At 50.6% G+C, this 10,728-nt stretch overlaps 1 protein-coding gene across 1 annotated transcript in view; it reads right to left on the bottom strand.

The window, feature by feature from the left end:
• Positions 1 to 402: 402 nt before the first annotated feature.
• The window catches only part of LOC119974347 (multidrug and toxin extrusion protein 1-like), a gene marked incomplete at its 3' end in the record, with an annotated part of 54,352 nt that continues 44,026 nt past the window's right edge, over positions 403 to 10,728 (bottom strand). The window contains exons 13-17 of the mRNA XM_038813118.1: positions 9,513 to 9,588; positions 9,337 to 9,406; positions 7,547 to 7,679; positions 6,222 to 6,316; positions 403 to 459 (exon numbers count right to left, since the gene is read on the bottom strand). Of these exons, the coding sequence (XP_038669046.1) occupies positions 403 to 459; positions 6,222 to 6,316; positions 7,547 to 7,679; positions 9,337 to 9,406; positions 9,513 to 9,588 (431 nt within the window). The remainder of the gene's footprint in view (positions 460 to 6,221; positions 6,317 to 7,546; positions 7,680 to 9,336; positions 9,407 to 9,512; positions 9,589 to 10,728) is intronic.

Below are 10,728 nucleotides of genomic sequence, written 5' to 3'. Positions count from 1 at the left end.
AAGTTTCTTACTCCACTCCTTAAGTGGAACAATGGGTGGCACGATACCACAGTGGTTAGCACTATTGCTTCACAGTGCCAGGGTCCCAGATTCGATTCCTGGCTTGGGTCACTGTCTGTGCGGAGTCCGCACGTTCTCCCCGTGTCTGTGTGGGTTTCCTCTGGGTGCTCCGGTTTCCTCCCACAGATCCCGAAAGACGTGCGATTAGGTCATTTGGTCATTCTGAATTCCCCCTCTGTGTACCCGAACAGGCGCCGGAATGTGGCGACTAGGGGCTTTTCACAGTAACTTCATTGCAGTGTTAATGTAAACCTACTTGTGACAATAATAAAGATAACTTTATTATTATTCAAAGTCAGCACAACTTTCTCTTTTACCTGTTGACAGATATTGGGTTTGACTAGCCGAGGTTCCGGTTGAGGTGTCCACATCTCTCATCATGCCTGCGTTAACCAGAGCCTTAAACAAAACCCAAAGAACATCATTAAAGTCGTGGAGGGGCACAACCAACACTTTCTGTACAAAACAATCTCTAATCCAACCTTTAATGCATTTTTTAAAGGGGGCAATTGCAGACTTTTAAAGTGATGATCCTAGTCATCCAGGTTGGAATTTACAAATTGACAAGGTCCTTATTTTTGTCATGACTAACAGCCTCTCCATTGTGGCAAAAAACCTGGAAATGGCTGAATTTTTAAAGTCCCACCTCAAACCCAGAATTTCCCATTCTCGCTGGCAGAACATAGAACATAGAACATAGAACAGTACAGCACAGAACAGGCCCTTCGGCCCTCGATGTTGTGCCGAACAATGATCACCCTACTCAAACCCACGTAACCCGTATACCCGTAACCCAACAATCCCCCCATTAACCTTACACTATGGGCAATTTAGCATGGCCAATCCACCTAACCCGCACATCTTTGGACTGTGGGAGGAAACCGGAACACCCGGAGGAAACCCACGCACACACGGGGAGGACGTGCAGACTCCACACAGACAGTGACCCAGCCGGGAATCGAACCTGGGACCCTGGAGCTGTGAAGCATTGATGCTAACCACCATGCTACCGTGAGGCCCGCTGGAGTCAAGCCTGATTTTGTGCCTGCACGAATGGCAGAGGTAGCCAGTGGCAGAGGCACCCTTCAGGATTGTTAGAATCAAACACACTTATTGGAACTGTGCAGCTGTCAAGGAACTGTCAAGTTGTTTATGAACCATGAGGCCACCAAGGCACTGTCCATCTGCCCAGCACTTGTTAAAGCTTTTCAGGAAGTGTCCAAGGGTACCAGGTGAGTTGTTTCAGGGATGTTTCTGAGAGAGCTGGGCAAATGTGATTAGATCTTGAATGAAGAAGAATCTCTCTCACTTTCTCTCTGCTGAAATAAAGGATTGCTTTATTGTGCTAAAGCCAGTGAGTGCCGGGCACATCTTTACTATCTAGTTGAAATGATCTTCAATTTCCAAAGCCCAGGGGTTGTAACACAGTGGAGCAATTGTTAAGAAAGCCAGTTCCAGAACTCGAAAGGACAGCTAATTCAGGAAACTAGAGAAATGAAGAAGAGTTTCCAAGAAGCCTGAAGTTAAAGGAACAGAGGAAATGGGGTCTAGAACAAGATACTGTTTAGTGAAGGCAGACAGCTGAAAAGTTGTTGGCTAGTCAGAAGCCAGAGAGTTATCTGATGTGGTTCTAAATTTTGTAAGCCTTACTACAATTTGTGGGACGCTAATTGAAATAATTGTGGCTCAATCTTTTGTTTGAAAATATCTTTATTCGGTTTTTAACATTTTATACATAGAACAAAACAACCCCCAATGAAAAAAATGCGAAAAGAACCCCCTCTATTCACCAACCCCTAGACAACTGGAAGAAAAACCCAACCATCTCAACCCCCCTCCCAAACAATCCCTCACTTAATAGTTGACGGTAACCAACTCTTTAAAGTGAAGAATAAGTTGACAACATTTCTTATGGAACCCCTTAATCTCCCCTCTCAAGGTGAACTTCCCCTTCTCAAGATACAGGAGCTCCATTCGGTTCCTCAGCCACACTGAGGCACAGGACAGAGAAGCTGACCTCCACCCCAACAGGACCCTCAATCAGCGAGGTGAAACTAAAACATCCGCCCCCCCGCCTGCAGCTAGGACAGGTCTGACACCCCAAATATGGCCGCCAGGGGACTAGGCTGACATGGTGCTGAAAAAAGACCTCCAAAATTTCTCCAACTTTGAGCAGGACCAGAACATGGTTGGCTGGACCTCTTCCAAATCACTCGCAAGTGTCCTCCATCCCCTCAAACAACTGGTTCACCCTTGACCTCGTCAGGTGCGCCCTGTGCACCACCTTCAACGGTATGGGCTCCAGTCTCACACACAAAGTCGAGCCATTCACTCTCCGCAACACCTCACACCACAATCCCTCCTCCAGTGCCACCCCAACTCCTCCTCCCACTTAGCCTTAAGCCCCTACAACGACACCGTATCCTTCTCCAGAATCCTCTCACGGAGATGATCCTCCCTCCAACCCCATCACTGACAGCAACCCCTCCAACAACGACGAGGGAGGTGTCACTGGAAACATCGGGAAAACCTTCCGGGCAAATTCCCGCACCTGCATATACCTAAAGACATCCTCCCGTGGATTCCCAAACTTATCTGTCAACTCCTCCAAGCTCACAAACCGTCCTTCCAATCTTGGAATATGTGTAAAAGCATTTAAGACGAAAAAATGCCGAAAGGCGAGTAGGAAAACCTGGAGGCGGATCCAAATTAAAACAGTGGAGAGGAAGCTTTGCTTGAATGAATAGTTGGGAAACCTGGATCTGGATTCTGGATGGAAACAGCGGATGGAAAACGTTGTTTGAAAGAAGGTTTTAAAGCGTGTTCTTTTTGTGAGTGGAATTTGGAAACACTCATGCGACAATCATCTGTGGGGAATTTGAAAATAAATTCACCGAAGATTGACTGAGTGGCATTGGCCATTTGATTTCAGAGTGGGGTGGTATCCGTGCAATTGGTATACATTTGGGAAGATAAGGGGAGGTGAAGGAATATTGTATTATAATAAAGTTTTTCAAGGCAGCAAGGTGGCGCAGTGATTAGCACTGCTGCCTCACGGCGCCGAGGTCCCAGGTTCGATCCCGGCTCTGAGTCACTGTTTGTGTGGAGTTTGCACATTCTCCCCGTGCCTGCGTGGGTTTCGCCCCCACAATCCCAAAGATGTGCAGGGTAGATGGATTGGCCATGCTAAATTGCCCCTTATTTGGAAAAATTAATTGGGTACTCTAAATTTAAAAATAAAAAATAATAAAACTTTTCAGGGTGAATAAATTTTTTTTCTTGTTGTTTTCTAGTGACTCTGTTTCTCCACGTCTTCTGACCAGATAGAAAATATAATGACCGGGATCTTCCGAGTCTCCAATCGTGCGCGGCATGGGGGTGGAGAATGGACGTCAGACCCGCGATCGGGTATTTTTATGTCTATTTAAACGCAGTGCCGGAGCACAGAGGCAGTCCTTGTATTCAACCTACCTCTACAGCCAACAACCTCCACATTAGCTCAGGGGACCCGCACCAATTATTATTTGAGCCCGTCACAACTCTCTTCAACCAGCACGGTAGCATTGTGGATAGCACAATCGCTTCACAGCTCCAGGGTCCCAGGTTCAATTCTGGCTTGGGTCACTGTCTATGCGGAGTCTGCACATCCTCCCCGTGTGTGCGTGGGTTTCCTCCGGGTGCTCCGGTTTCCTCCCACAGTCCAAAGATGTGCAGGTTAGGTGGATTGGCCATGATAAATTGCCCTTAGTGTCCCTTAGTGTTGGGTGGGGTTACTGGGTTATGGGGATAGGGTGGAGGTGTTGACCTTGGGTAGGGTGCTCTTTCCAGGAGCCGGTGCAGACTCGATGGGCCGAATGGCCTCCTTCTGCACTGTAAATTCTATCTATATCCAAACTCCGACCTGCAGATTGTCACCTCACCCTGGGCTGGTGTGTGGCCAATTCCAACCCCACCTGACCTGAGGTTGCAGTATAAGTGACATTTTATTTTATTTAAAACACCCAAGGTCCTTGGTTGCGCCCAATGATCTACAGCCACCAGGTTTGTAACTTTACAACACAGGTAACCTTTTATAATGCACAGTATTATAATAAAACGGACCGAAAATGTAACTATCTGCTACACCCATCTAACAATCCCCCCCCCCCCACCCCTCTACACACACACACACACACACACACGCACACACAGACAAACAACACAGAAGGGAAAGAAAATATTAATAAAAATAAAAGGATAAGGCTGCACTGGGGCGACTTCCAGTCAATGTCTTTCTGACGTTCAAGCTTTTAGAACATAGAACATAGAACAGTACAGCACAGAACAGGCCCTTCGGCCCTCGATGTTGTGCCGAGCCATGATCACCCTACTCAAACCCACGTATCCACCCTATACCCGTAACCCAATAACCCCCCCCCCCCGTAACCTTACTTTTTAGGACACTACGGGCAATTTAGCATGGCCAATCCACCTAACCCGCACATCTTTGGACTGTGGGAGGAAACCGGAGCACCCGGAGGAAACCCACGCACACACGGGGAGGGCGTGCAGACTCCGCACAGACAGTGACCCAGCCGGGAATCGAACCTGGGACCCTGGAGCTGTGAAGCATTTATGCTAACCACCATGCTACCGTGCTGCCCCAATTTGTTTTAGTACTTCTTCCTTCTAGGCTTGAGATGGTTTTCTCTGGCACGGTTGTCTACTTTCTCTGCCTACCCAGCTTCTTTTCAGGTTTAGAGCAAAGGGTGTGCCGGACACTCACTTCTTTCAGAACAATAAAGCAGTTTGATCACTTCAGCAAGCAGGAGAGGGAGAGAGAGAGAGAAAGAGAAAGTGAGAGTGCCTTTCACTGTGTGCAGTTCTGGTCGCCTCATTTTAGGAAGGATGTGGAAGCTTTGGAAAAGGTGCAAAGGAGATTTACCAGGATGTTGCCTGGAATGGAGAGTAGGTCATACGAGGAAAGGTTGAGGGTGCTAGGCCTTTTCTCATTAGAACGGAGAAGGATGAGGGGCGACTTGATAGAGGTTTATAAGATGATCAGGGGAATAGATAGAGTAGACAGTCAGAGACTTTTTCCCCGGGTGGAACACACCATTACAAGGGGACATAAATTTAAGATAAATGGTGGAAGATATAGAGGGGATGTCAGAGGTAGGTTCTTTACCCAGAGAGTAGTGGGGGCATGGAATGCACTGCCTGTGGAAGTAGTTAAGTCGGAAACGTTACGGACCTTCAAGCGGCTATTGGATAGGTACATGGATTAGGGTAGAATAATGGAGTGTAGATTAACTTCTTCTTAAGGGCAGCACGGTAGTATTGTGGATAGCGCAATTGCTTCACAGCTCCAGTCCCAAGTTTGATTTTGACTTGGGTCACTGTCTGTGTGGAGTCTGCACATCCTCCCCGTGTGTGCATGGGTTTCCTCCGGGTACTCCGGTTTCCTCCCACAGTCCAAAGATGTGCAGGTTGGGTGGATTGGCCATGAAAAGTTGCCCTTAGTGTCCAAAATTCTATGATTAACCTCGGACAAAAGTTCGGCACAACATCGTGGGCCGAAGGGCCTGTTCTGTGCTGCATTTCTCTATTTTCCCCATTTTTCCAAAGTTTAAATGCTTCTGCCCAGTTCTCTCAAAAAGCATCATACAGGAACCAATCACTGACTGTTGCCAGGCAGAACACGGTCCCTGGCCAACCCACTGGTTGCCAGTTAAGCAATCAAACGGGCTCCCTCCCAAACTGGTTCCTGCGGTCCACTCGATGCCAGGTCTGGCTTCTACTCTCCAAAATACAAAACCTGGGAACACAGTGTCCTGGCAAGCAGGCTGCTTCAACCTTGAGTCTCCTGCTCAAAGGCTCATCCCGATTATGGGCCCACAGACCAGAAAAATGAAATAAAAGAACACCTATGGGAACAAAGGAAATAAACAGGAAGGATTCTTACAAGATGGACATTTTTAAAGGTCGGACTTGCGGAGGTGTGAAATTTCCCGATTGTTCACACGCAAGCCAGGAACACAAAGCTGGGCCCGGGAGACTCTCTGACCGTTTGTTCTGCCAACTGGACAGAGTGCCTGGCATGAGGAGACAAATTGGGAGGGGGGAGGGGGGAGGGGAATAAAACATTGATGTAATAAATAATATTTCTCATCTGTTCTTACCTCATCAGTTGCTTTATTCCAGTCGATTCTGTAAATCACTGTCAGAAAAAAAACTGCTTGTACCACCACGCAAATGAGCATCCCCGTCCAGAGTCCTGCAAAATAATAACGGTACGGTCAGAACCGAGACAAGGATGTCGAGTTTTCCTTCCTCCTTTATTCCTCTGTGGAATATCTCATCTTTATCAGATAGCTGATATCAGAATGCATGGAGCTACTTGTCCCCGTTTGACCCAGCACCCCTCGATTTTGGATGTGGAGAATTCAGCGAGCGATGCCACTCCTGATTACTAACGAATGATCTATGTTTGAAATGTGCCTGCGTGGAATTAGGATGATACCCCTGGCCAGGCCTGTCAAAATTCCAGTGAGCGGGATTCTTCCGACCCCCGCCGGGTCGGAGAATCGGCGGGGGGGGGGGGGGGGGGGGGTGAATCTCGCCCCCGTCGGCTGCCGCATTCTCCGGCCCCTGAGATTTGGCGGGGGCGGGGATCGCGCTGCGCCGGTCGGCGGACTCCCCCCCGGCGATTCGCCGGCCCGTGATGGGCCGAAGTCCTGCTCGCTCTATGCAGGTCCCGCCGGTGTAAATTGGACTAGGTCCCTTACCGTCGGGACCTGGCGGCATGGGCGGGCTCCGGGGTCCTGGGGGAGGGGGGGGGGGCGCGGGGCAATCTGGCCCCGGGGGGGGGGGGGGGGGGTGCCCCCATCGTGGCCTGGTCCGCGATCGGGGCCCACCGATCCGCTGGCGGGCCTGTGCCGTGGGGGCACTCTTTTCCTACGCACTGGCCGTGTAGGCTTCCGCAATGGCCGACGCAAAGGTGAATCCCCCCTGCACATGCACGGGGATGACGTCAGCAGCCGCTGATGCTCCCGCGCATGTGAGGACCCGTGCCGGCCGGCGGAGTCCCTTCGGCCCCGGCTGGCGCCGTGCCAAAGGCCCTCCACGCCGGCCGGCGGGGCACACACCACTCCGCCGCTGGCCTAGCCCCTGAAGGTGCGGAGGATTCCGCACATTTGGGGCGGCCTGACGCCGGAGTAGTTCATGCCACTCCGTCCCGCCGGGACCCCCCGCCCCCACCGGGTACGGGTGTCTCTGGTTTACAGACAAAATATGGTCACGGGAGGAAGGTTACCCTGTTTAATGGTACAGAGTGAGTGATGGTAGGCATTGGCCCCAAAATTATACAGGGACTGGCTAGACGCACGTGGAACTTCAGAATTTACACCTAGTTACACTCTCCTGTACTGATCTCAAATTCTCAGGGAGTGAGTGAAGGGGCATCATTTCTGGTAAAGAACAAAGGAGAAGCTGTTTAAATTCCTACCAATGATGCCAAGTTTGGTTTTAAACATCAGTGAGATTCCTATGGGGAGCCCAATTGCGTAGAACCCGACCAGGTTACCGATAGCTCCCAGTTTCTGCTTTCCAACTCCTCTTATCACTCCACCGCTTACACCCTGTAGAGTAGACAAACAGAATAGATTGCAGAGGCTCCACAACAACTTGCTTCTACGGGAAGGAAGCAAAACCTCGCGTCTTCACATGTCCTCAGGTAATTCAGAACCCAGGGATTACGGTTTGAACACAGTCACCGGTGTTATGTTGGGAATGTGGTAAATGCATCTTCCTGGCTGCTATAGTTAACGGTAACAAATGCAACCATTTTCCGCCTGAATTTGAAGCTTAAAGCACGCACATTGAATGGATGGCCCTCGGAGTGCTATGGATGCGGAGGGACAAATTGTAACTTTCAAGACAAAGTTCGATAGAGTCTTGTGGTATCAAGGGCTATGGAACCAAGATGGGGAAATGGAGATTAGATACAGATCAGTTGTGACCTAAATGAGCAGACTGGAGTGGCTAAATGGTCTTCTCCTCCTGATCCTATGATCCAAATGCATGTGGCTGCTATCTCCATTGCATTGTGATAACAGCAATGGGATGTGACCTTTTCTCCATGTCTCTGCGTTCCACGGTCGTGGGCTCCATGTTCCAAACAGCCCTCGCCCTCGTTAAACAGTTTCAAAAATAACTTAAAATTAAAAATACATCAAACCATTGTGAGATAAAAAGACAATTTGGGCAGGGCCGGGGAGAAACTGATTGATTTGATTGATTTAGATTTTTTTGTCCCGTGTACCGAGGTACAGTGAAAAGTATTGTTTCATATTGGGCGGCACGGTAGCATTGTGGATAGCACAATTGCTTCACATCTCCAGGGTCCCAGGTTCGATTCCCGGCTTGGGTCACTGTCTGTGCGGAGTCTGCACATCCTCCCCGTGTGTGCGTGGGTTTCCTCCGGGTGCTCCGGTTTCCTCCCACAGTCCAAAGATGTGCAGGTTAGGTGGATTGGCCGTGATAAATTGCCCTTAGTGTCCAAAATTGCCCTTAGTGTTGGGTGGGGTTACTGGGTTATGGGGATAGGGTGGAGGTGTTGACCTTGGGTAGGGTGCTCTTTCCAAGAGCCGGTGCAGATTCGATGGGCCGAATGGCCTCCTTCTGCACTGTAAATTCTATGATTCTATGATATGTGAAAAACATAGAACGTATGATGAATGCATGATGCAAGTATATTGACACGAGGCGGGATTCTCCGTCCCAACAGCCGGCCAATGGGGTCTCCCATTGTGGGCACCCCCATGCCTTTCGGTGAATGTAAGTGCGCTGCCGGCGAAACGGAGAATCTCGCCGATGGAGAATGCAGCCCATCTGGTGAAGCATATCAATTTTTCTTTAACAAATTTAGTGTACCCAATTCTTTTTTTTCCCAATTAAGGGGCAATTTAGCGTGGGCCAATCCACCTACCCCGCACATCTTTTTGGGTGGTGGGGGTGAGACCCACGCAGCCACGGGGAGAATGTGCAAACTCCACATGGACAGTGACCCGGGGCCGGGATCGAACTGGGTCCTCGCCGCCATGAGGTGGCAGTGTTAACCCCTGCGCTACCTTGCTGCCCTCGGGTGAAGCATATCTGATGGATGGCTGCTGTAGGGAAGAATTTATTGAGATGCTAGAACAAAGTTAAAATAGTGGAGTTAACATTATAGAACAGCAGACAACAGAAATGTCACTTGTAGACCTGAGAAAAGATCAAAAATACTGAAATACTCACTGCCATGGAATCAAACAAATAAAAAGCCGCATTTAATGGAATTACTTGTGAAACTAAATGTGCAATTTCTCTGAAAGATAAAAAGAGGGACATTAGAAAGCTTCTTACAATCTGAATCCATTTTGTAAGTGCGTATTGGTGATTTTTAGGCTTGTGGAAGAGTTTTTTTTACTAACTTGTCATTTGTAAAGACATAGCCAACCACATTCTTTATTGCGAGAAGTATGCTCGAAATCACTAAAGCGATGCAGACTGTGGAAAAAAAGGAATAAAGCATGAGGGATTCTCATCAAATAATCGACTTGAAGATCTGTAGATTTTTTCAAAGTAAACTGCTTCTGATGACCATCCCTGCTCCCTGCTCCCAAGACATGACCGCCCCAGCTTCCTCGCTAACGTGACTGGGTATTAGCTCCCTGTCAGGGTACGGTGCGATGGATTCCATCTCTCCTCACCTCACTCCCGTAACTTGCACCGGGAATCTTCTTCCCAGTTAATCCTGGCCAGTAAATGTCAATCTGTTTGACTGCGATGGCGGAGTCATCACCGTCGGGCCTGTTCCTATCCTCATTATCCACACCCACATCCTGGACAGCCGTCAGGGGCAGATCCTGTGACCAAACACGCCCCCCCCCCCCCCCCCCCCAACCTTGCAAGCGCAGATTGTTTAGGCTGGTCGTACGACAGTAACTGGCATCTTAGCTAAATCAGCACAGCTCAAGGGTGGGATTCTCCGACCCCCCGGGGGGTTGGAGAAACGCGCGGGGCCGGCGTCAATCCCGCCCCCTCCATGTCCCGAATTCTCTGCCCCCCAAGATTCGGCGGGGGCGGGCGGGAATCGCGCCGCGCCGGTCGGCGGGCCCCCCCATGGCAATTCTCCGGCCCACGATGGGCCAAAGTCCCGCCGCTGACAGGCCTCTCCCGCCGGCGTGGATCAAACCACCTACCTGACTGGCGGGATTGGCGGCGCGGGCAGGCTCCGGGGTCCTGGGGGGGGGGGGGGGGGGGGGGCCACGGGCCGATCTGACCCCGGGGGGGGGGGGGTGCCCGCGATCAGGGCCCACCAATCGGCGGGCGGGCCTGTGCCGTGGGGGCACTCTTTTCCTTCTGCCTTCGCCATGGTCTCCACCATGGTGGAGGCGGAAGAGACCCCCTCCACTGCGCATGCGCTGGTATGACGTCAGCAGCTGCTGACGCTCCGGCGCATGCACGTACTTACGCCGGTGGCGCCAAAGGCCGTTCACGCCAGCCAGTGGAGTGGGAACCACTCTGGCGCGGGCCTAGCCCTTCAATGTGAGGGCTTGTCCCCTAAAGGTGCGGAGAATTCCGCACCTTCGGGGGCGGCCCGACGCCCCCCCCCCCCCCCTCGCTGGGCAGGGGAGAATCCTGGCA

Source organism: Scyliorhinus canicula, chromosome 12, assembly GCF_902713615.1.
Source record: "Scyliorhinus canicula chromosome 12, sScyCan1.1, whole genome shotgun sequence".
Taxonomy (NCBI): Eukaryota; Metazoa; Chordata; class Chondrichthyes; order Carcharhiniformes; family Scyliorhinidae; genus Scyliorhinus; species Scyliorhinus canicula.
The sequence above is the reverse complement of the archived record's forward strand: the minus strand, read 5'-3'. Positions and strand labels throughout refer to the sequence as shown.